This window comes from Pygocentrus nattereri, chromosome 7 (genome assembly GCF_015220715.1).
Source record: "Pygocentrus nattereri isolate fPygNat1 chromosome 7, fPygNat1.pri, whole genome shotgun sequence".
Lineage (NCBI taxonomy): Eukaryota > Metazoa > Chordata > Actinopteri > Characiformes > Serrasalmidae > Pygocentrus > Pygocentrus nattereri.
Genome location: NC_051217.1, coordinates 10,249,547 through 10,275,681, shown reverse-complemented (window position 1 = coordinate 10,275,681; position 26,135 = coordinate 10,249,547). Strand labels below are relative to the sequence as shown.

The 26,135-nt window shown below is 39.7% G+C and overlaps 2 protein-coding genes across 3 annotated transcripts in view; one reads left to right on the top strand and one right to left on the bottom strand.

Moving 5' to 3' along the window:
* The first annotated feature begins 1,534 nt into the window (after positions 1–1,534).
* Positions 1,535–8,488, top strand: arsa (arylsulfatase A). The gene is made up of 8 exons (XM_017719842.2): positions 1,535–2,029; positions 3,002–3,242; positions 3,462–3,680; positions 5,672–5,841; positions 7,178–7,302; positions 7,391–7,518; positions 7,631–7,733; positions 7,873–8,488. The coding sequence occupies exons 1-8, from the start codon at positions 1,809–1,811 to the stop codon at positions 8,181–8,183; spliced, it is 1,518 nt and encodes a 505-aa protein (XP_017575331.1). The 5' UTR covers positions 1,535–1,808; the 3' UTR covers positions 8,184–8,488.
* Positions 8,489–9,260: 772 nt separating this feature from the next.
* Positions 9,261–26,135, bottom strand: part of mapk8ip2 (mitogen-activated protein kinase 8 interacting protein 2) — a 102,899-nt gene continuing 86,024 nt past the window's right edge. Inside the window, exons 3-13 of one of the 2 annotated variants that reach the window (XM_017719975.2) lie at positions 19,795–20,031; positions 19,583–19,661; positions 18,986–19,180; positions 16,107–18,455; positions 15,668–15,743; positions 15,278–15,450; positions 14,723–14,832; positions 14,484–14,606; positions 14,301–14,371; positions 13,811–13,909; positions 9,261–12,304 (exon numbers count right to left, since the gene is read on the bottom strand). In XM_017719975.2, coding sequence (XP_017575464.1) covers positions 12,232–12,304; positions 13,811–13,909; positions 14,301–14,371; positions 14,484–14,606; positions 14,723–14,832; positions 15,278–15,450; positions 15,668–15,743; positions 16,107–18,455; positions 18,986–19,180; positions 19,583–19,661; positions 19,795–20,031 — 3,585 coding nt within the window. In that variant the 3' untranslated portion in view covers positions 9,261–12,231. The remainder of the gene's footprint in view (positions 12,305–13,810; positions 13,910–14,300; positions 14,372–14,483; positions 14,607–14,722; positions 14,833–15,277; positions 15,451–15,667; positions 15,744–16,106; positions 18,456–18,985; positions 19,181–19,582; positions 19,662–19,794; positions 20,032–26,135) is intronic. The other variant, XM_017720056.2, reaches the window with a different exon arrangement.

Sequence of the window (26,135 nt, the reverse complement as noted above, 5' to 3'; positions counted from 1 at the left end):
AAACAACACACAAGGATTTACGTTTTAAAAATGAAATGCTGAATTTGTGAGAATTGAATACAACCCACTTTAAAATGTAATGGGGCAAGGCTATATCGCTTTCTACTATGCTGTACAGATCATCCTAATTGAAATGCCAACGTCCCAGTGAAATATATTTGTGTCTTTATTACATTTCAAAGCAGGTTGTATTCAATTCTGACACAAATTCAGAATTCGTTTTTAAAAATGCAAATGTTTTACAGTAAAGAGGTCAAGTTATATGAAAACATTTTTTCATTGTGGCACATATTCTGAATGATGGAAAAGCAATGGAAAAGCAATTTGGCACAAATTCCTCTTTATAGTTAACAACTACTAACTGGGGCAGTGTTAATCCAGGACCTGTGTTCCTCCAACCTGTCTGTCTGGTCACAGCCTGTCTTATGGTCACAATTTTACTAACACTGGTGCATGTGTTCTCCTCGTTAGCCAAGAATCAAGTTGGTATAGTGTAGTTTAGGGTAACGTCTCTGCCCTCCATGCTGTAGGCTGGGGTTCTATCCCCGCCTGGGCAAACACCCTACACTATACCAATAAGAGTCCTTGAGCAAGACTCCTAACACCACCTTCACCTACCTGTGTAGAAATGATCAAATTGTAAGTCGCTCTGGGTAAGAGCATCTGCCCAAATGCCGTAAATGTAAGCACCTCCACACGGGACAACAGGACATCACTTTGGACAAAATTATCCTTGGCCTGGTTGGTGAGTATTAAAACATCATTAGTAGCGGTTGCTAATGCTCCAGTACCACTAAAGCTTAGACTTTTTCATCACATCCTCTTAAAACACTCTCCAAACTAAAAAAGCTCACTCTGAAGTCCCGCCCACAGCGTTTGATTGACAGATGCCTTGCTGACAAGGAAAGTGCAACTGCAACCAGGGCTCCAAATAAATTTTCATTTGGGCCGAGCTGGAGGGCAACGATGAGGAAACGCAGTTACAAACGGCCAACGGTTATTCTGCTTTTCATGCGTCACTAAAGCCAATGAAATGAAATATCAAAGATATGTTTCATATCAACCTTTTCTAGCCATTACACACAGAAATGCAAACACCAATACACACATTGCATTTGAATGTCTTTAATAATGGACCTCTATTTAGCTTTTTCTATTAAAAAAAAAAGCAGATATTTTTTCTGTGCAGTATTTTCAATGTTCTCTAGTGTCAAGTTTACATTTCCTGTTGCATATATATATACATGTTACACAGTCTTGTTCAGCTGTGCACTCCTCATACAGTCTGAATGACAAAGTTCACTTTGACCTTTTTAAATGTGCACTTAAATTTGGACAAAGGATGTGCTGCCAAAGTATAGCTTTAGAGTACAGCTTTAAAATCATGAACACGTTAGTCATCATATAACCCAGAAATGCTGAACATCACAATAGGCCGCTGCTGATACAGACGTGCAGCCTTCTCTACAAAGAAACTACATATCCCATCAACCCTTAAAAATGACCTATGGTGTTTGATCACGCGACTCTTTTCACGTGACTGTAACGAGGAAATAACTTTGATATTTATTGTACATGGCTGTAAATAATCTCATAATGTAATTTATGGAAACTTGATCAGTCCAGAGTTCATTTAGTGCTGATGAAAGCTTTACAATGCATTAGACTCGGCAGTCAGAGCGCAGTAGCGTTACTCGCAGTGCTTCTCGCTTTCGGCCAAGCGTGTAGCCTGTGTCTCAGTTCATGAGGCGCTCCTGTAGTTTTACACTTTATAACCTGGACATTCAAGGAGCTTCTCTGGTCAGAACATGGAGTGGGTGACTGCAGCTCTGCTGGCGCTTCTGGTCCCGGACTGCCTGGCTGCGACTCGGCCGAACTTCGTCCTTCTATTTGCGGATGATTTAGGATACGGAGACCTGGGATTTAGCGGACACCCCAGCTCACTGACCCCTAATTTGGACCGATTGGCCGCAAACGGGCTGCGCTTCACCGACTTTTACGTCACGAGCCCCGTATGCAGCCCCTCCAGGTGTGACGTCGCTTGCAAGTTTTTGAACTGTGATGATGTCAGTGGCCTCAGACTGCAGTTCTGGCCGTTCTATTTACTCTGAATTAGAAGTGATGTAGCCCACCAGTCTGATAGTCTTGAAAGAAAAATTTAAATGAATCAGCTTTCACCCCAAAAGTAGCTCGTCAGCCAATTGGGTCCGAAGGTTGCTTCATTATTCTACCCTGGAACCGTGAGACTGATAGCTAATAAGTGATAGAAGCTTATGGAACCTATTATCAACAAACTGCCTGTTATCACACATTTGTTTTGAACCAAGTCAAGTTGCTTATATGGTTTCTGGCACTGTATCCATACAGCTATACATGAAGAAAAGTACATCTCGCAGCTTAAAACAGAGTGGCAGCATTTTAAAACCTGAATTTGTATTATATATTTGTGCATTTGTGTATAACAGTATACAGTGGGAACGATAAGAGAAATGTGTACAGTGTAAACATATGTATATTGCTCCTGTCAGAAGAAAACCTTGTATCTCCAAAATGGTAACTTTACAGGAGAAGCAAAAAGCCTATTTTACTTTTAATGTAAGTCAGTGGAACCAGACTTTTTTACTAGTAATTCTGGGCAGTTTCTTTTGGTCCATTCCTCAGGAAATTTACACACAATGTAAAGAGTAACATGTACTTTTAAATTATGTCAAAAGCTGAAAAACGACAAAAATGGAGATACAAGGTTATATTCTGACAACAGCGATATGTTGTATGCATATATGTGTACAACCTATGCATATAAACATATAGTGTCAGAGGCCTTTATTTTATGGTTTATATATATATATGTATGTGTGTGTGTGTGTGTGTGTCTGTGTGTGTCCAATGGTCACTTACTCATTCTTTGCTGCTTGTTGTGATATTACGGCCAGTCAGTCTAACAGCCACAAGGTGGCTCCAAACCGTAAACTGACCAAAATCGTTGCTGCTTCTTTTGTAGAGCTTCCCTCTTGACGGGTCGTTATCAGACACGCTCTGGGATCTATCCAGGTGTGCTCTACCCGGGCTCACGTGGTGGGCTCCCACTGAACGAGACCACCATTGCAGAGGTCCTAAAGCCATTGGGTTATGCCACAGCCATAATGGGGAAATGGCATCTTGGGTATGGAGCAAATGGCACTTACCTGCCCACAAGACAAGGCTTTGACCACTACCTTGGCATCCCATACTCTCATGACATGGTAACCTATCTGTCTATCATGATGTGATATCATAATGTATAACTTCTTGGCTAAACATATCTGACTTTTGACTGATGTATCGCTTGGCTTTTTCACAGTTCAGTCTGCGAATAACACATATTGACTGTCATAATATTGAGGCAGTAATCTCTCAAGAGAAAAAGACTATACAGTACAATCAATAGGTTTCTACAGTTTTCTCACCTGATATTTTTAAAGGGTCCCTGTCAGAATCTGACGTGCTTCCCTCCTGATGTGAAGTGTTTTGGCTACTGTGATCAAGGTGTGGTAACAGTGCCTCTGATGTCCTTGGACACCATCATACAGCAGCCTGTAGATTTTGTAAATCTGGACGATGCTTACAGAGATTTTGCCACTCGGTTCATTCGCACAGCAGCTGAGGCACAGCAGCCCTTCTTCCTCTATTATCCGTCTCATGTGAGTAGCAGCCTCGCCTTCAACTGTACATGTCATCTTTTACTATGTTTGCACAATATGAGCAAAATAACATGTTGCAATTTTACTGCTATGTACTACACCATTTCCACAAAAATTGGGACACTGTGCAAAATGGTAATAAAAACAGGATGCAATGATAAGCAAATCATGTAAACCATATTTTAAAGAAAAATACTACGAAGACAACATATTGCAACTGAGAAATGTTATTGTTTTTTGAAAAAAAAGCCCATTTTGAATTTGATGTCAACAACAAAAAAAAAGTTTCCAAAAAAGTTGGGACAGAGGCATGTTTACCCCTGTGTTTCATCACCTCTTCTTTTAACAACACTCTGTACGTTTTTAGTAAAAGTTTTCCGGTTCTCGTTTGATAAAGGATTTCAGCTGCTCAACAGTTCGGGGTCTACTTTGTCATATTTTTCATTTCATAGTGGGCCAGATGTTTTCAGTTATGGCAGGTCTGGACCGCAGGCAGGCCTGTTTAGCATCTCGGCTCTTGTAATACGGAGCCATGCTTTGTAATACATGCAGAATGTGGTTTGACATTGTCTTGCTGAAATAATCAAGAACTTGCCTGAAAAAGACGTCGTCTAGATGGCAGCATATGTTGCCAAAACATGTATAAAAGTGCCTCCACAGATGTGTCACCCATGCCATGTGCAGTAATGCACCCCTATACCATCATGAATACTGGCTTTTGAACTGTACACTGATAACAAGCTGAGTGGTCAAAAGCCCGGGGGACACCACAGTGTCCATGATTTCCAAAAAGAATATTAAATGATGATTCGTCAGACCACAGGACACTTTTCCATTTCAACTCAGTTCATTTTAAATTGGCTCAGGCCCAGAGAAGGTGGCAGCGTTTACGGATCCTTCTGGGTTATCTGTGGATTCTTTTTTGTGTTTTAGAGTTTTAACTTGCATTTGTGGATGCAGCGGCAAACTGTTTTCACAAGCAGTGGTTTTCCATGAAAGTCCATGCAGTGATTTCTACTGCAGAATCATGCCTTCCATAGAGTTTTCTCCAGATTCTCTGAAATCTTTTAATGACATTATGTACCATAGATGATAAAAATCATAAGTTCTTTGCTATTTTATGTTGAGAAACATTATTCTTGAATTGTTGAACTATTTGATCATGCAGTCTTTTAGAGTGGTGAACCCCTCATCTTTACTTCTGAAAGATTCTGAGATGCTCTTTTTATACCCAATCATGTTACTGACCTGTTGCCAATAACCACCAGGTGTTTTTTTTAGCATTGCACAAGTTTACCAGCCAACAGTTTCAACGAACCATTTCAACATTTGATTTGTTGTCTTTGTATTTTCAAGGAATTTTCAGTGAAATATTGGGCTTAAATGATTTGCACATTATTGCATTTTGTATTTATTTACATTTTGCACAGCATTCCGACGCTGGGAAATGGGGAAATGGGGATGTATTACAATTACGATATCTCTTTCAATACGATAATAATGCCTTCATATAACGAGGTTAAAGGTTCACCTGTGTTATTTTGACCAAAACTATATATTTTTATTGGAATGTGCAAGTTCCTTGATATTCCTTGAATAGAAGCTACTCTGGAACAGCTAATATTTTTTAGGTTCCTCTCTGCACAAATTTAACAAATGTGTTATTTATGAAACAGTACCAAACAGTAAAAGTTACAGTCTCAATTGTATTATGTGTTATTATGTAGTATTATGCATCTGATGTGGCATACAAAGTATAGCTAGCAAAAGAAAATACTGCTCACCTTGACAGTTTTACTGCTCACCTTGACAGTTTTACTGCTCATCTTGACAGTTCTACTGCTCATCTTGACAGTTCTACTGTTCATCTTGAAAGTTCTACTGTTCATCTTGACAGTTCTACTGTTCATCTTGAAAGTTCTACAGGTGAAAAAGCTTTATTTACACAAAGTCTATATATCCTCTTCTCTGTCTCGTTCCGTACCCTGTAGCACACTCACTACCCGCAGTTTGCGGGGTGGAAGTCTGTGGGTAGGTCTCTCAGAGGGCCATTTGGGGATTCCCTGCTGGAGTTTGATTCTACTATAGGAGACATTCTACAGACCCTGGATGAAACTGGTGTCCTCAAAAACACACTCGTCTTCTTCACATCTGACAATGGGTAAGAGTGGTACGATAAAACAAGCTATTGAGCTCCATCACTCTTGGTGCATTATGTTTGTTGCTAGCTATTTTTCAAAATTAGTGTCAATCCTGCAAGATATGGAACAAAAACAGATTATGTGCTGAATTTTGTGATTGGGACATGTCTCAAAATATACAATACTGTGCTAATGTCAAAGACCCTTCATTTATTTAATTTCTGGTCAAAATGTCCAAGTACAAGATATTATTTTTTCTGCATAGGGTAAATAAGCAGAAAACATATTTAACTGAAAATTACAGTCAGCATGTAGTGTATACACCCTTTGTCTTTATTTCAACCTAGATTCTTTTTAGGAGACTTGCTTTGTTATTCAAAGAAATCTGAAAGGATTCTATCCCTCCGTAGTTCAGTCTTATGTTGTATTTTCTGATTCTCACAATCCAGGTAATACCAATTACAAATTTAGACTTATCATTCAATAAAATCTTATTCCACATCTCAGATGTCCAGTTTTGATGTTCTAGTGAAGATTTTCTCCTTCTTGAAGACTACACATCCTTTCAGACTCAGTGTTGAGTTGTCCTCTCTCAGCGGAAGGATGGATAGAAACACCTGTGGATGTTTTCAGCCCTGTAGCAAAAGTGGACATTTTTTATTTTGTCTCTCAAAAATTGAGAGGTTTATGTATGATGGTGACAGTTGTTATGGTCTTCCAGGTCTTACATGGATCTGTTTTATAAATCTTTTAATAATTCCCTGGAACTCCAATTTTAGAAACTCCTATTTTTTTTCTTTATTTTCATTTCTCTCTCCCTTTACTCATGCAAGTGGATTATCTTATATCTAATCTGCTCAGAAATATCTCCTGAAAATTAATAGCCTGTAATAACTTGGAAATTGGGGGTTCTCCGGCTTCCTCCCACAGTCCAAAGACATGCAGTCAGGCCAATTGAACATGCTACATTGCCTCTAGGTGTGAGTGTGTGAGTGATTGTTTGGGTGTGTCTGTCTGCCCTGCAATGGACTGGCGACCTGTTCAGGGTGTGTCCTGCCTTCCGCCCAATGACTGCTGGGATAGGCTCCAGCACCCCCCGCAACCCTGAGGGAGAAGCGGCTTGGAAAATGAATGAACTTGGAAATTAAATACATGAAGTGTGATCTCTGACTTGAAACGTGCTATGTTAAAAGAGAATGGGAGAATCCAGGATTTTATCTGAAAAATTAGCAGTATTGATATAATGATAAACAAATTCTATATTGTATACCCCTGTTATATCTGTGTTTTTTCTCTTATGGATTGCTTGATGTCTTTACATGTTTTTAATTCTAAATGTGGTTTTTCCACTCTTAGGCCAGAGCTTATGCGAATGTCTCGTGGAGGAAATTCGGGGTTGCTGAAGTGTGGTAAAGGCACCACATATGAAGGAGGAATGAGGGAACCTGCCATTGCATACTGGCCTGGAGTCATAAAGCCAGGTACAGAAGGTTCACTGGACTAAGCATCATACATGTCTTTTAGAATTTCTGTGACCATTTTGGTGTTGTGTCTGCTCACATTTTCTAGGCGTTACTCATAGCCTGTCCAGTACTCTGGACATCCTGCCTACCTTTGCCAAACTGGCTGGAGCTCCACTGCCCAAAGTTCAACTGGATGGTGTGGAAATGACTGATATTTTGTTCAACCATGGACCAGTAAGGAGAAATGACTTTATAATCCGGTTACTGCGCTGCTCTGAGTATTTGATTTAGACGGCTCATAAAAAGTGATGGGTTTATTGACCTCACCTTGTCCTGTGTGTTTCAGGGAAAGAGGGAAGCTATGTTTTTCTACCCAACTGACCCTAGTGAGAAGTATAGTGTGTTTGCAGTGAGATGGGGAAAATACAAAGCTCACTATTACACACGGGGTAAGTCCTTGCTTAGTTCTGTGATCTACAAAGACCTGAATAAAATGAGTAAGTACTTTAATATATTAATATCTTTTACTCCTTTTAACTAAACTTCCTTATGTCCTTCTCTTTTTATTTTCCTGTCTTTTTCACTTAGGAGCAACGCACAGTGGCACCACTCCAGACAAGGACTGCAGTGTGTTTGCTTTTTTGCGGCAGCATGACCCTCCTCTTCTGTTTGACTTGGAGTCAGACCCTTCTGAGAACTATAACCTGACACTGAAAAATTTCCCGGAGTGGGCCACAGTGCAGAATAAGATCCAGGACCTAAAGGCTGCATTTGAGGCTTCAATGGAGTTTGGGGAGAGCGAGATTGGTAAAGGAACAGACCCTACGCTGGAGCCCTGCTGTAACCCAGAGTGTTCACCTAAACCTAAATGCTGCCAGTGTGGGACAGTGGGGTACTAACAGCTTTTTTATTTTACTCAGTACTGTGAATGTTTTTCTGCTGTGGTCTTTGGTCTGCACAGAAGCCCTCAGGCCTCTTTTACAAGGGAAACAGACGAGAGACACCTTTATATCTTGCAATCACTGCCTCACACATCTCCCATTTGCAATCAGCAGAAACCCTGGTGATCAAATTACCCAGGTTTTAGATTTATTCGGATCTAACAGTGGATGTAATTATTTTTTTAAATTATGGAAATTAATCTGTAACAATAACACCTCAATTTGTAATTATATAATAAAATATGATCTCTGTTTCAGCCATATGTTTTCTTTTTGCTAACTTCTTTTGGTTTGGGTTGTTCCTAAAGCTATAGACCACAGGCAGTCCTCATGGGCCAAAACAATACAGACTTCAGTACACTGCCTCATTAAACACACCTAATTCAGCTCTTTGGCTAATTTGCGAGGCCTTCATGAACTGAATTCAGAGCATTAGTTGAGGGTAAACACTAATCTCTGTAGCCCAGAAGGTATGCCGTTTGACGTGCCTGCTGTAGAGGGTGCACAAAATAATGTAAACACCATCAGTATAACAGTAATAAAACATTGGGGCTGCCCTTTGTCTTTAAAGTAGCTTCACTTCACTTTTTTCCACAGATGGAAAACCCATGAATATTTACTACAGTGAGAATTTACATGAAGATCAGACCACACTGTTTTGTCCTAAAAGGAACAACCTAGAATTGATATTCTATTACAAATACTGTGAGTTTTTTATGTACAGTATTGGTTTAAGTAAGGTTTCACTGTTTTGTGATTATTTGAATCTTTGAAAGTGATCAGTTCATTCCAAGGAGTAGCTCATCCAAATGTTTCTCATTGAGACTTTATAAGTGAACTAAAGGAAAATCAGCAAAACAGAGCTTGTCTACAGTAAAGTAACTGAATTCTGAACAGGCACATGAGCCTATGTTTGCCACTTGGTGTCAACTGAGGGTGCGACCACTGTTTAGAGGCACGTTTTCAGATACTTGTACACCAAAATAAGCAATACAAATGTCCTGCACACACGGACAAACTACACAAACACTTTGATGACATCAAGCATATAGTATTTTATTCATAAGACCAAATCCATGACAAGGCAGTGAATTTTTTTGTTTTTTTGATTTTTGTTTTTACAAGTTTCATTTTTAAAGATACAAGATAGATAAGTTGTCATAATGCTGCTGTTGGTCTTGTTATACAGTGAAGGACTGCATTATGTACTTGAAGTCCAGAGGTTCATATTTATTGTACTCATTTGGCTACCCAAGCTTATGTAATCCAGTTATTAGGTGTTCTGATTCAATACATAAGGGGTTTTGTGGGCAATCCATGATTGTAAAATGCTAAAATGTAGACAAAACTTTTTTTTCTGAGAAATTCATTTCATCTCTGGACGAACATTTATGAAGTAATGTCTTAATGGAAAACAGTCGCAAGTTTGAATCTGGAATTCTGATGAGTATCCTGAAGAATCTGAACAGCCTATGCTCACCTCAGCGATCAATTAGATCAAGCTGATTGTACCGATAATGTCAAGTGTTGGACAGGTAGCATAAATGATTGTGTGAGGTGTTGACGTGTGTATGAATGATACTGCACACAGCTGATTCACAGGCATGTGTCTTAGCACTTACATGTTACTCAGCACACTGTGACGACACATCCAACCACAGATGTACAGCGATGAGAAGCAGTTTAAGGAAGATATACAAATGCTAATTTAAATAAATTTACAATTTTCATTTTTTTAACCCCCGGTTGCGGTTGCCTTTTGGTTGCGATAGGTTATCATTGTCACCATTATTATTTTCTTTAAATTTACATATTTATTTCAGTAACATACTCAACAGAAAGGACACAGCATGGTCATCTCAACTCTAGAGTATTTACAGCAACCTAGCTGAGAGCAAATCACATTGAAAGTCTTAAAACTGCAGCCCTCCCCTACATGTATCATCAGCACAAATGAACACGTAACGATGGATTCGGATTGCAGGGGCAGTCATGTGACTAGGGTGAGCAGGACGTGAGTGGCCTCAACGTTTTATCCACAGCTGTGTTGAAGTCCTGCCTAAAAGATACATAGTTATTATTATCTACCGACACTGGGATAATGAAGCCAGCCTGTTGTAGGCAAATCCTCTGTTAAATAGGAAGCAGGAAAATAGGAAAGCATCAGCACATTGAGAAGCAGTTTGGCTTATTTGTCCATGTACTATCATTCATGACCACTGAGACTATTCACTTCCCATCTGTCCATGCAAGAAATGCAATTTCATTGTTGCAGTTAATGTTCATCTATGACATCAGTTAATGTTCTTTATCATATCAGTAGATGGGTTCTGCAGTACTGCTGTTGTTAAATCATCAAATTATGTGGGACATTAACATTACCAGGCCAGCAGAGGGCTCCCTGCTCTGTAAGAAATGACTCCGTTGTGTATAGCTTAGTGATATTGGAGTCAAGGTTAGGGCAAGGACTAGAGACAATGCCAAGAAGCAGAAAAACACATTTACTCTGTCAGATAAGACTGACGTGGTGCAAAAAGACGAAGTACTGCACTGCCATTGTCCTGTATTTCACTAGAAACATACAGAGTAGCTCATTTTGCACTGCAAAATTCTTGGTAGAATATGCTCTATGTAGTAAGCTTTATTCTATTTTAAACTGAACAGTGCAAGCAGGTTAGGACTGAAATTGTCTGAAATTTCTCATCCTTTCCCTTCATGCCTGGCACTGGTATTTATTCATTCTGATGCATGCCTGCTGCTGCTGCGGCCTAATATTACTCTGCTAAGTATGCTGACTATGAGTGGACCATGACTAGAATATCTAACACAGGCTGTAAAATACTCCTTTCAATATTCTGAAGTGACTTCATGTTCAAAGATGCAAGGACTTAATTTAAACAGATAGTAGATTTTAACTACGCCTTTAATAGACTGACAGTAGATTGCAACTAGGCTTTTGCCATTTGCTGAGTAATTTGTCAAATACGTTCTGCACCCCACTGGCTGTTTACACATCTACCTGTTAGCCTTCAATGCATGGAGGACGGGGGCCTAAGACGCTTAGCAGTGTAAAGCACTGAAGCACAGCCTGAGATTTAGCCTACACAAGAATGGTCAGGGGATGGCCTGCTAAAGTTTGAGTGATTTAGTACAGTTTAGTATCTACAGGACCGTGCATGGTCAACACTACCCGGCTCTCCATTCTCAGGCTAACACACAGGCCTTCCTGGTCACCTGCAATCCTCTCCACTCTTCTGTTTGCTGATGGAGTGTGCTACTTACATACAATAATGTAATGAAGCATCTGTAGTAGTCACCTACTGTCTCTAAATATACAGTATTTACATGATGGTAGAATAAGAATGCACATTAAACCTTCTACTACAGCGAGCAGACATTACATTACTAATCCCTGTTCGTACCGATGCCTGTCCAGTTGTCCATTTCAGTACAAATCGGCATTATTTCGGAATCAAACTAATACATATTTACATACGAAACCCATCCTTCCAAAATGAATTTCAAATTCATCTTTGTTTTCAGTTTTTCCTGTGTGTGTGAGTGTATATGTGTATATATGTGTCTGTGAGCATAACCCTCAAAGCCATGCATTAAAACATGTGAAGTCATATTTTTGTCATTTTTGAATCAGGAGGAAAAAAAAAAGAAGAAAAAAAACCCAATGCATTGGTAATATCTCAACCAAGCCATGTCCCTAGGAACTACATCATACAAAAGTTAAACAAACAGGCAATCCAATTCAAGGATGAGAATAAATAAAAGAGTAAACAAACAGATAGGTAAATAAATGGACGCATCACTAAGATCGAGCCTATGTGTTCTGCTCAGTTCATGTAGAGGCAAAGAGAGAAAAAGAGAGAGTGACAGAGAAAAGTCGAGGCCTATGTTACATCCAGTAGGCCACCAGTCGCCCCCAAGTGGCCGAACCCGAAAACAGACGTCTGTCGTTAAGGACAGTGGTTGCCGTAGTAACCTCTCTCCTCCTCTACTCCAAGTAGATGTCCTCAGTGGGACAGGCATACTCCAGATGCTCCTGATAATATTCCTGAAATGCCCGTCTGCAACAAAATAAAAACACAGCTAGGTCCAGGACAAATTCTCCTTCAATTTCAGCCAAGATCATTAGACATGAATTTTACCAGTTGTTAACACCTGTGTAAATAAATGGTTGAGATGTAAACAAAGTCATTCAGAGTAGTTTAACATGAAATGCTCCGTTCCAGAAACTTGCACAGTGGTGGTGAGAGGAACCAGATGTCTAGAGTTTAACCCCTCTAAAAGCTACCTTACAAAAAATATGACATGAAATGGTTATGAATGTCCTGCCTCATGTCTGGGACACTGTTTTACTGTTTTAGAAATTAAAATGGCTATATTCATTTTGTAAACATTGTGACCTCTGGTTCATATTAGATTAAGTTCCCCACAATTAATTCTTTCACATCAAGCCACTCTTTAAGACTATATATATTTCAATTTAGGAATTATGGTGGATTAAGTTTTCTGTTTCATTCCATTATTTTATGGTCATTTTATGCTTCGGTGGTTTTGGAAAACTGGATGTAATCAAACATAATCAGATATGTCTGGTACTGAATGGGAAAGTTATTATAATCAAAACCTACTTTGCATAATGAACTAGTCATTAACAGTCTTAATGTCATGAATTTTTATAAGTGCACAGTAGCAACCAAAACATTTCCCTGCTGACATTCAAATACATAATATGAAAATATATTGTCTCTTTTAATAACACCCTAACATCCTTTTCTGTAGGAAAATAATCTTCCTGATATGTGATGCTACTCAATAGATGAAACTTTCCAAAATCACAGTTTCTTCCTTTTCCTCTCGACTCTTTGAGAGTAAGTGATATGTCTCTTAATGAGGTCATATTAATGTGACAGGGCTGGGTGTCTTGCACTGATGTTGAGAGGTCATCGCTCATTTTCTGTGCCTATTTCCTATGTTCAGGGATTCAGAGGAATCTTTAATTATTCACAATACAGTCTGCTCTATGGGTCTGTGATGAAGCACAGAGCCATGAGTCTCATTAGCATCCTCCCATCCATCCCTCCCTTTTGCCCTACCTCTCCCATCTCGCTACCTTTTATCCCTCCAAAGTCCCACTATCCAGGCTCTTTCTGCTCTTGTGCTCCTCCTTTCCTCTAAAGTCTTTGTCCTGTCTAGGGCTAGGGAATTTTTTTTTCAATACCAGTATTGATACTTTGATGTCTGTTCTTGCGTTCCACAAGTTCCAGTCACAGCAATGTGACTGCTACTTGAATTTGTACTTGTATCTGTTCAAGTGATTGAAGACATTTACATGCTTATCAGTCTAGATTTAAGAACAAGTATAATTACTTGTTCTATCACTGACGCTAGTAAGATTTACTACTGAAGTATTGAAATTTGGTGCTGAACAACACAGAACTTTTCAACAGTTTGTGGTATTGAAGTACATTATATACTACCATAGTCAAGCCTTCATCCTTAGTCCTGTCCTCCTGTCTGTGTGGCAGGAGTGTTCCAAGAAAACAATACAAAAGGAGCCTTCCACTTACCCCACACACTCAGCTACACGCCTCATAGACTCCTGAGAGACGAACACGTGACAAGCAAATCTGTTCAGCATTGGGTGTTTAGTGATGAAGCCAAAGTAACTGCAGAACAAAAAATAAAAGAGACAAAAAATAGATCATCAGATATAGATAGATATCATATCAATGCTTAGTTGGTAAAGAAGCTTTTTCAGCTGTAATATATTCTGTCTGTGAAAGGTCTGGGGACATCTTGTCTGTTTTAACACTTTCCAAGAACATATAATAAAAAGTTTCAAGCCAAATATGGCTTAAACATCTGAAAGGTTTTGAGTGACCATTGTAAAGAGAAACATTAAGATCTACACAGCTTTCCAGTCCATCATATTCAGTTATTGTAAACTGGCTAATAAAACATGCTCATTTACTAAACATCTTGAACAGCTAGATGTAAAACTAAACAGCTAGAAGTAAACTAATGTTTACTAAAATGTGGATATAACTTTATTTCTACCAGTTGTTTTTTGGATGACATCCACAGAAGGAGATATTCTTCATCTGGAAAAAGTGACTACATCTGTCGAACTGGAACAGCAAAGAGAAGAGAAGCATTACATACCATATAAACACTTTGTATTACCATATTACCATTTTCATAACTTTTCTCCCTCTCTCTAACTCTCTCTCTCTCTCTCACCTCCTCCGACAGGTCATACTCATCATCCAGACTCATGACCAGTTTGACTCCTTGTAAGCTAATCTCCAGTTCACACAGGGATGGGGGACGAAGGTGCACTGTCCTCTTCCTTGCCATTGCAATCTGGAGCACACAGACATAAACCACAGATTTAATTCATTTCAATGTTAACTCTATTAGTGTTAATTGTACAATATCTTCGTTAAGATGATGTGTTAACTTTTTACTGTTTACAACACCTTCTGCATGGCAGCACATAGGATGCCGTTGCCTTGGTGATAAGGCACCTCCACCGAGCCCAGGAACTGCACAGTAAAACTCTCCATCCAGGCTGGGTTTCTCTTCATTGCTATGGAAACAAGGAAGTAGGGATTCCTCAATTACTCTGAGATGCTAAACATAATCAACACAACAAACAAGAACTTCTACACTGCCTCCTTACGTACAGTAAGTGTTTACAGTACATTTACACTACACAGGCAAGTAAGCATGGACCTTGATGTTTTAAATGCCTGAAATAAAAAATGAGACCATTTCCACGTCTGCTCCGTGCATGCCTCCGTGCCACGTACAGCAGTACCATGGTTGCTTCTAAGGTGACATTTTCTCGTTTAAAAACTAGGAAATTACTCTTCTGATGATGACGCTAGAAATACATTTTTAAAGTGCTTCAGGTGGGCTGTTTGATTTTTAAAAAGCTTTAACTTAATTATTCCTTTAACAAAGAAATTTTTGACAACAAACTGAGTTTAGTGCTATCACTAGGATTTGTTGAGTGTCCTATGGGCTCTCACCCATCAGGTCTTTGGTTTGACCGATGACTTCGTGAGCATAGTAGGCAGGAAAGATGCCTCTAGCCCCAGTGCGCATGTTGTAGCCACGGTACCAGTAGTCATCCTCCTCTTCCTCCACAAAAAGTGGGTCATCAACATCTAGTTCCAGTTCATCTGTATGTCTTGGGATAAACCTGTAAGAGTAAAAGTCAGAGCGTGGAAGCAGAGATGACTAATGTGGGTGGGTTTCAGACTGGACACCGTAGAGCAAAGCCTGATCTTTAACCTTTTTTCATTGAGGACCTTTGTTTCTGCCTTATTCTGCTACTTGGTGCTTCTCAGTTTAGAAACTGAAGAAAAGTTGTGCCAAATCAGCACAGAATGAGCTGCATGCCAGGTGGCCAAACTCACCTGAAGACCGCTCTGTGAGTCTGGTCTCTTTCTTCTCCATTTATAGTGCAGGAGAACAAACCAAATGACTCTGTGCCTAAAACAGAAACAAAAAGCAAGTCTTTTCTGAGATGAACTAAAGGTGAATGAGTGTGTTATTGTGCGCTAGAAGCATAAGTAGTTACTTAAACAGAACTTCATTAAACTTCATAAAAGTCCTACTTTGGACAAAGCCACTATTAAATATCTCTTCTGGCATTTTGTCAGGCATATAAATTATGCAATCATCTAAATGCTCAGAAGTCACACTGAAATTAGGCAACAGTGGTAAATGTTTTAGTCAAATATTTTTGGCTTGCTGGGAGTATTTTTTTCCTGTTTTCAAAACATTTGATGGCATTACTGCTAAATTTACATTTGGATTTAATTCTGCATGGATCCGAGTGGACAGATCACTCACTGGAAGATCGCGATGTGCTGTTGACAAACACGTTGAGGAACTTCTTGGAGAATGGTAAGTCTGCCTCAGGCGAGGAGTCTTCTTCGGAGGAGGAGCTTAGTAACAGATCAGGCCGCACTCCTCCCACCGTCTGGTTCCGCTCATACACATCTTCTTCCTCATCGGCTACCTCATCACAGACTGTGGAGAGTCCATCGCTGTCCTCACTAAGCACTGAGGTGCAGCGCTTCAGACTCACCAGTTCCAGTGTAGTATTCTCATCCACCACTAGAGTGTACTTCATTGAGTCATACGCCAAGGAGTCATCTACTGGTTTACTCCCCACTGAGTCAAAGGTGCTTCTCAGGTCCCGAACACTCTCATCGATAGGTGGGGAACTGTCCAGGTAAGTGTCATTTCCATAGGGTGAGGGTGGCTTGTGAAGCCCATCTAGGAAAGGTGAGGCATCCTGATCATCTTCATCATTGTCTGTGGAGTAGGTGAGGCTGAAGCAACGATTGGTCTGCGCTGTGGGAATGTCGAGTGTCAGACTGTTTTTAACTTCTGTGATTTTGTCCAGAGATAGAGGGTCCACCCTTGTCTCCCGTCCTTCATCCTTGTCACTGACAATGCTTTCACTTAGGCTAGGGGAGTCCAGATCCTTCATCCTCTCCATTGTCAAGTCATTATTTGGCTCCTCTTCTTCTTGATTCCGTTGATTTTTCAGCGATTTCTGGGATGTAAATTCATCCTCATTTGTGTTCTTGGGCTGGTACCGCTCTAAGAAGACAGGAGTGATGGTGTCATTTGTAGGGTTGCTCATGTAAAGACACGAGCTGAGTCTCTTGCTGTCTTCTTCCTCTTCTTCTGATCCACCACTGGATTTCCTGTCTTCTTCCTCTCCCTGCACCTGCACCGAGCATTTGGGTAGTTGTTCCAGGCAGCCTTCCTCAGCTTTCTGCGTTTGCATCTTTTGGCCTTCACTCTCGTTAAAGGTATCTGTCTCCAGGTCTGATGAAGGTGAGATGGTGTCAGAGATGGAAGCAGAACGCTTGAGGCACTCCTCTGGACAACTGATTGGGTAGGATCCCTCTGAGATCATCTTGTTGACCAGGTTGCTGAGTAACCATGGAGAATCAGAGTTCTCACTGAGCTCATCCTCTGACTCTGACTCAGAGTCTCCCTCACTGTTCCCATCATAGTCATCAACCGAGGGCATGAGCCTGGGTCCAACAGGCAGGTAGAAAGATCGTTTGAAACTCTCCAGGCTGTGGTCTGGTTCAATCTTCAGTAGTAGTTGCTGGGATGCACTATCCTCGCAGGGCACAGCAGGAGGCAGAGTCTCATCGGGATCTGCTTGGTGCTCATAACCCTGCTCATCATCCACACTCTGCAGCCCCATCAATGCCTGACCATCATCCAGAGGATGGATGTGTGGACTGTGCTCCATTGTTGGTGAAAGGTCCTGTTTAATGGGCTCAGGCTGGCCTAGAAGAAGAGATGCCTTCAGACCCACAATGCCACTGTCCTGCTCAACATCAAGCTCTTGGTCTAGCTCTGGGTCAGAGGTTGGTGAGCTGGCTTCCTCAATGGAGTTGGTCAGATGTGAGGATCTTCCACTGCTAGATTCACTAGTCAAATCCAGTTCAGTCTCTGAGATAGACGAAATCATATTACTGACCAGTGGACCACCACAGGCAAACGCAGCCTCAAGTTCCCCTTCAATATCAGAGTCAGATCCAGGGGAGCTGAGGTCATCACTGTGCCGGTCTGACTCTGCATAGCGCTTAGCATTCATGTCTGCAATGCCAGGGTCAGAAGAAGGAGATGTTGTGTCATTTTCCATAGCAGCAGCAGCAGGCTGATTCTGATGCAAAGCATCTGCTGTATTAACCTCTGATCGACTGGATGACGAATGGCTGGAGACTGAGGCTGGGTCTGCAGGTTCAATGCTGGGAAACTCCACATAGGATAAGCCATCTGGTTCCTTACAGGGCAGATCATAGGTCTCCTTGCTCATGAAGTCAATCTCAAACTCTTTATCCAGCTCCTCATCTGACAGTGGGGTCTCAGCATCATTGCCAAGTGGTGCCGTAGAGGACAGGCACTTACTGGTGCCATCCAGAGTAAGATCATTCTCCAGCTCTGGGTCATCAGCTGTTTCTGTAGTGATCGTGTATGTGTCATTAGGTCTGGGGCGGCACAGTCGGTGTTTAGCATGGCCATTGAGGTCATGGTCGACCTCAGTGTCTGAGCACTGGGAAATGCAGTCTTCACCTGAGGCTACATGTTCCTCAAGAGTTCCTTCAACAGTGGGCCTTACATCAGTGGCCTCAGGGCCAGCAGAGGAATTATGCTGACCAAAGGAACCTTAATACAGAAAAGGAAGAGACAGGAAGAAACAGAAAAAGAGGAAAGAACATGGAATTAGAAATGAACGGAAACATGAAGAGGTCTATATTGGCTGAAACAAACTTTTTTTAATTGAAATGATCTTATTCTATTTGGCTGGTTTATGTAAATAATGCTTGAACGCTTTGAAACATTACGATTTGCCAACGAAGTAAGATAAACACAACTGATAAGTAAAACAAATAAATTACATTAAAAAGTCTATAAATCTTATACCTTTTACAATCTCAAAATGAGAATTAATAGATATATCAGTTAGATTTAAGATGTTTTCAATTGCATATATACTTTTTTTGCAGTGTAAGAGGACAGCTGAATATAATTGGCCTATATATTCTATTGTTGGTAAACCTTTAAAAATATTTTACACACAGAATGAAGATGATGGTGACGACACTTAGAGGAGTAAGTTGACAACTTCACGTTTACAGTTATGACTGTATGTTCATGTTGATGAGCCTCTAGCAACAGGCCCAGACATTTTTTACCGTATTCGGGACGCTCGCGTCTGTTGCCCTCAAAGTCGTACAGCAGTGGCCTGCCAGGTGACTGATTGAGACCACAGTGCCCAGGTGGGTTTGAGGGAGTACCTTTGGCAGAGATTGCGGTGCCAGGAGCCCCTGGGCATGTACCAGTTACATGGGTACCATCTTCAAGGCAAGTATGGGCTGGAGATAAACGACCTGAAGCAAAGGGGAGAAAAGGGGAACAAAATGTCTAACAGCAAAATGTAACTCAAAGAAAGTGGAGAAAAAGAGTATGAGGACATCTTCTTCACTCTTGAGTGCATTTTGAGTCTGAATATTCTGTGCATTATTTTATGCCTACTACTATTTTATGCTACTATGGATATTCCAAAAAAGCCTTACTTGAACTGCCCTTAATTTAATTATGTAACTAGTGCCAATACATGCAATCAATCAAGGCAGTCACTATTAGCAAACAGACCGCAGAAAACAAACAGCTGAAGAGTACAGAAAAAGAAATGAACACAAACAAATGAAGTGTAAATTGCCTGTATTCAGCTCCTGGTCAATTTGCCAGCTAAGATTAGCTTAGCAAAATAAAGCACTAGCAATAGTCACCCTGTGAAGTGGGATTGCGAAGCGAATCCTGCCAGCTTGATTTTCGTGGAGAGACGCTACTGTTGTTGTTCAAGGAGTCCTAGGACATGAAAAAATGACAGAGATAAATGCCTCACATGCGCACATTTCCAGGTAAGTTTAGTTCATTTTAAGTATTTTAAGTACTCATTTATTTGTACTATAATCAGCTAATATACTGTGGGCATACGTACCTGTGAAACTGTGGTGGTCAGGTTGAGAGTTGTGGGACGGCTTTTAAGGGAACCTAAAGTTGGTGAGGGAGGAGGAGATACAGAGGGAGAGGGCGGAGCATCAGGATCTGCCTCTCCTTCCTCTTCATCATCATCATCATCCTCATCTTCATCATCAATCATCTCAAACTCCTGAAAGTCATCTTGGAATGAACACACTGGGTGGTGGAAATCATTCTTCTCCAGAATGAGGGAATCCTGCAGAGACAGAGAGATTCATGTTAAAGTGCTCTTAGCAAAGCTTTGTGGTATGGCACTAAAGCAAACTTCCAGAAAGACGTTTATTCACAGGAGGCTTAGGAGTTCAGGATTTTTCACTCAACTGTCAAACTCTTGCTGTCAAAAGTAAATCCTGGCTATGAAAGAGCCCAGCAAGGTGCTAAAAATTCAGGAATATAGCAAGGCAAGCGCCGAACAGGGTTTTAACAAGTTCTTGGTAAGGTGTATATTAAGTATGGAGATCAAAGAATCAATACTGTGTGTGAGATTGGTGGAATGTGCAAAAGTCTGGGCACTCCTGGACAAAATAAGTTTTGCTGGAGAAAAAATTAAGTTACATTCCCTACAGAGAACAAACGACTACGCATGTACATACTGCATTCATAATTATTGTGTATTTGCTTAATTTAACATATTGGGAATGTGGCACATTTCATATTTTATATTATGCTAGACCTAGCAAATAAATATACACTGTTCAGTAAAATTGTCAGTTACCTGTAGAGGTTGTTTTGTGTATGACTTCAACTTTCCCTTTCATAAAACAGGAAATTTTCTTATTGACCAGTAAACCTTTTCACAAAGATTCTACCAGATCAGAGAAAGCTTATACTTTCTGTCTCTTAAAAGTGGAAAACAGCTCTACAAACTGAGATCTCAGAGTTATAGGGAAACCCAGGTTATGAGCAAAACAAAATATTTGTGGACAGCAAAAATTCCTTTTCATGCTTGAGGAAGCTGTGTAGGAGCTTAAATCATAAATCACTGGGCCAACCTTAAACATCAGCAACTAGAGCAAGGTGCTTGCAAAACAGATTATAACAAAAAAAGGTTAAAAGAAAAAAAGACAAACTGTGGGGAACAGTTGAGGACATAGAGAGAAATGAAAATTACAGAAATGAAAACCCAACCCTGCTCAGAGAAAATGCCTCTGTGCCCACTCTGCATGATTAGAGGCGTTAATCTCTCAGTGCAACTGTCTGAGATATGGGGGGGGATTTGAGTTCTTGCTCTGTCTGGGCATTAGCGCACCCTAAAACTAGATCATCAGATGCTTAACCAATCAGAAGAGCAGGATGCAGATTTGGATATGGGGCTGTTGTCAGAGGCAGGTTAGTGCCCGGTTGTGTGATTTTATGTGAGGAAAATGAAGCATAATTTCATGGATATTGCAGTTAAAAAAAAAACAACAAAAAGAATGAACAGAAATTCCCAATGTGCTGCACATCTTTTCCAGACAAAGATCCAGAGACAGTCTAGAAGCGAATTTAATCCAGACATGACATAAATCCCTAAAAAGTACAAGGTAAGAAAGAGCAAGAGAGAAAGAAAGAAGAGGGAGAGAGAGAGAGAGAGAGAGAGAGAGAGAGAGAGAGAGAGAGAGCTAAGAGACAGCTAAGAGAGAAAATCAATAATAAACCTTCTCAGGTTTTTTATAGATAAGATTTCCAGTAAAATAAATGGCACTCCAAATGTAGGCCTTCTACCTATTTGTAATGCAGGGGCAGAGGCAGGTTGCAAATGCAAAGTAGCTTTATTAGGGCAGTCCAATACTCATAGTCACAGCTGGCAGGGGTCCAAACACAGGCAGGCAAAATAAGAAGTCCATACTCAAAAAAGCAGAGGGGGTCAAAAACCAACACAGAGAAAAAGGTTTGATACTTAGTTAGGAAACAAAAAGATGTTGCCAAAATTGAAACAAACAATGGGGTACATATATATTCAAGACTTAACATCCTAGAAATGAGCTGTAGGTGTGTGAGAGAGAAGGAGAGTGGGCAGAGCCAGGGAGAGTCCAAGTCGAGTCACTCCAGAGGGAGGAGAGACAGGCACTATATTGCGGTATGTATTGCTATACAATTAGAAATTATTATTATTTAAACAAGGAGAATAAATATCATAAATGTTTAATCTTCTGATATTATATAGGACATATACTACATGCCATTTAATATTTAGTTTCTGTTTAATATACAATTTCTGTTTATTTCCTAAGTTTATTCATTTGGAAAAAAAATCAAACATAAAATATAAAAGGTGCCATAACTTTTGCACAGGTCACATTTCCAGTATGTCAAAATCAACAATAATAATAAACAATACTTGCGTATTAAAATTGGCAGAGATGTGAAGAAGATGTATTTACTTATTTTTTACTTTAAAATTAAAAAAAACAAAACATGTAATCTGACTGGGGTGGGGAGGCAAACTTCTACATACAACTACAGATATTACTGTCAGTTGTACTGTATAAAGTGCTTCTCAGTTTGAAAATGCAAATTTCTGCCAACCCAGGATCGCAATGCAGTTTCATTATGCTGCAACTGAGGGGATGAAATGAGTCCCACAGTGCATCAGATGCACACAGCCCTTCCATCAGCAGCACTGCAAGGTCCCAAATCCATAATCAATGCAGTTCCATGACCTGATCAATAACTCTAACCACCAGCAATCTAGCAGGCCAATCACCATCAGCTACTCACACATCAGACAGAGTGAAAAACAGACACCACACACTGCCATACTGTGTGTATCAGCACAGCACTTGTGATGAAGGTTTTCTGCTTGTGTGTTCTCATATTTCCAAGGACGAGGCCTAACCCTGACCAGACCTGCCTTCACTGCTCTGCTGAGAGGCCGAGTCAGCCTTACGCCAGCAAAACTATTCTGCTGACACGGCTGAACTCGAGGGAGAACTCATGAATGAATGCACCCTCTAAACACAGGCTGCATACAAGACGGAGCAGGAGGCCAAGAGGAGAGAGAGAGAGAGAGAGAAAAGCAGAAGACGTGGAGAAAATAGACAAATGGCTGAATAAAGGAAAAAGAAGGGGGAAAAAAGAGAATGACCAAAAACCAGAACAAGAGAATGAAATGTATACAGTATATTCAAATGCCTCTGAAGATAGTGATTAAACTTCACTAATTCTGGAGTGAATAATATTAAAACAATATTTAAAAGAGCAAGTAATTTTTGTTATTATTTTTTCCAGATGCAAAAATCCACACTCTCAAAATCAAAACAACAATAAAAAAAGCATCATGTATTCTTTGTATTGCCTGCATTAAACTACTGTGTAAGTTGCTCCTCCAGTCATGTGCGTGTTTAGTGTATTTCTTTAAAAGAGTCTATTCGAATTGTGGTGAAATTTGAGATTTCACAATGCACTAATACATGTACTAAGGGTTCATAATCAAAATGAAAATGAAACATGCTTTCATACTTTTGCCTCCATGTTAAGACATGCAGATTAGGGCTGTGAAACGAATAATTAATCAGGATTAATAAAATGTTTTATATAGTTAATTGCATTTTAAAAATTGCATTTGTCTTATTCACTCAACCTCTTTTTTATTTAAAAAGCACTGCATTTTGCTATATGAGTGGGCAAAATTAGCTTAATTGGTACACATTTTTTACTTTCAATAATTCAGTAACATTATGTTCACATTAACCGAACATGACAATAAGGTGAACACAGTTTCAATATTCATCAGCAATTCCCAGTGAGAACAACAGTGGCTGCATGTTCCAACTCCTCTTCAAGTGTAGCCTTTTCGCTCACACACAGCATAGTGTGCTAAATTACTGCCATTGCCACATCAGAGCTTCAGATTCAGTGTGCATTGGCGATGAACAAATTCACATTATGGCAGGAGTTGTTAATAACTAAGAGCCCATCAATGGAACCTGCTATTTAAAAGCAGAATCTGAATGAGAAGACTACAGCTGCAGGTTACATCAGACAACACACAGCATGCAAGCAGCTATGCTTCAGGAACTATGGATGGTTTATTGGGCCAAACTAGGAAATGGCATTGAAAAAAGAGAGGCGTTAATCATTTCTCACATTAACATACTAACTTGTTACTTTGACACAGCTAATGTACATACAGACAGACGTATTCATACACAAAACATGCACTTATAGACCTTTTCAGTCTCCCCACTTTCAAACATTTACCTGATTTAATAAACGCACGCACGCACGCACGCACGCACGCACGCACGCACGCACGCACGCACACACACACACTAAAGCAGTATCAGATGACAGTCAAATGCTGCAGTGTGGGCAGAGAGGATGTTCAGTATTGGTAGTGATAAACCATGACTGCTTGCACACTAAATCCACACCCAACGCTCCAGAGGAGAAACTGTTAAGTTTCTTTTGCAGGTAGGAAAGAAGTGTTAAACAGTGGCTGATCCTTGCCATAAAACCCCTAAATATACTCAGCTGAATATTAACATTTAGGAATGCAATGATATAATACTACAAAACTGCCTGTATTCTCAGTGTTTCTGCCTTAACAGCAGGCAGCATTGTGGTTGTGGATGGATACGAATTAGACTGTGACTATCACGAGCCTAGCCTAGATGACACACTAAAGATACTATTGCTGTGGTAGGGTACAGTAGTGTTTTTAGCTACAAACCCAATTCCAACAAAGTTGGAAAAAATGCATGCAAATAAAAACAGAAAAGTGTGATTTCTTCTTTATACATTTATTTTGACCTTTATTTGAAGAAAAACAGTACCAAAACTATATATATATATATATATATATATATATATATATATTATATTATATATATATAATGCTTTGTTTTATCAACTTCATTGTTATTTTGTAGAAATATGCTCATTCTGAAATTGGTGCCTGCAACATGTTCCAAAAAAGTTGGAACAGGGGCAATTTAAGACTAGGAACATTGTGAAATGGTCCAAAACATCTTAAACAGGTAATGCAATGATACCTGGGTATAAAAGTAGCATTGAGAAAAGGCCTAGTCCTTTAGAAGCGAAGGTGGGTTGAGTGTTTGCAACAATTCACCCTCCATAGTGCATAACTTCAAATCTGAAGAAATCTCTCTATGTAAAGAACAAGAGAAGGCTGTGTACGGCTGCACAGCTGAGTACTTGTACAACAGAAGAATGGCAAAAAAAATATTTTTCCCCTCAGTCCCTAAAACTATTATTAAGTGTTGTTAAAAGGAAAGGTGATGTAACACATTAGTAAATATGCTCCTGTCCAAGGAATTAATAAATAATAACCTTAATTTAAGGTTATTATTTTTTAATTGGCAAATGCCACGCAACATATGGCAACACTCCAAGCATGAAATCGTGTTTTGTGAGCACATGACAATTCCTGTAGTTTCTGGTGTGATCAACATGTTTAAAGCAAATAAAAACTGTTGATTAAAAAAATCATTGAAAAGGGACTAAGCCAGTGTGTCCTGTATGAGTGCAAGAGTATTAAAGATTGTCAAGGGTATTTCCTCCTTCACATCCTCACAAGTCTTGAAGATTACGCAATTCATGCAGTTCAGGCTCCATCAGCTGTCTAAGCACTCAGCAAGGGAATTTTACAGGAAAAGTTCCACAAAATATTTCCATATCTTTCCCTCTCATCACAAACATCTACTGTATTGAACTAATTTTGATATTTGAACAACCATAATGAAGGTATTTCTGGTTTTCTGCAGGGAAGGAAAAAGCAATAAAAAAGGTAAAAAAAACACTGACTTTGGCTAAAATGAGCTAAGCCTGCTCGTAGGCTTAGTTTAGATGATGGTACTGGAGGTTAAACAATTGAAAATGTGTTTTATTATTTAAAAACAGCCGTGTGAAAAAGGTAGGTATTCATGTTTTAGACGAGCCAATGAGTTAGTTAGCTAGTAATAAAGCCACAGCAGAGCCAGCTGCACTATTTCTGACTTCTCCGTCACGTCCTAAACAGCGTGTCCTTTACAAGCTGCCCACGTTCAGGCACTGACAAAACTGTCATTTTACAGTCCCATTAAAAACACAAAATTGGTGTTTTCCACAAATTATTCATCAGTTTGTTTTCTTTATCTTCCTGTGAAGGAAAGTAAAGAATAACTGAATACTGATTTCAGTCCTCAAATTCTGGCACCTCAACCAGTTAACAGAGTACCCAGGTCTCCAATACACTATCAGTAATTTTATGAAAACTGCCCATATGAAAATCTGATATATGGCTATATATGGACTTACATAGCTATATATATATATATATATATATATATATATATATATATATATATATATATATAT

What these genes read in the sequence shown, in the direction of transcription:
- arsa (XM_017719842.2), top strand. Translation starts at nt 1,809, where the DNA reads ATGGAGTGGGTGACTGCAGCTCTGCTGGCGCTTCTGGTCCCGGACTGC. An exon ending in TCCCATACTCTCATGACATG is followed by an intron (nt 3,243 to 3,461) that starts GTAACCTATCTG and finishes ATATTTTTAAAG; the next exon opens with GGTCCCTGTCAGAATCTGAC. An exon ending in TCCTCTATTATCCGTCTCAT is followed by an intron (nt 3,681 to 5,671) that starts GTGAGTAGCAGC and finishes CGTACCCTGTAG; the next exon opens with CACACTCACTACCCGCAGTT.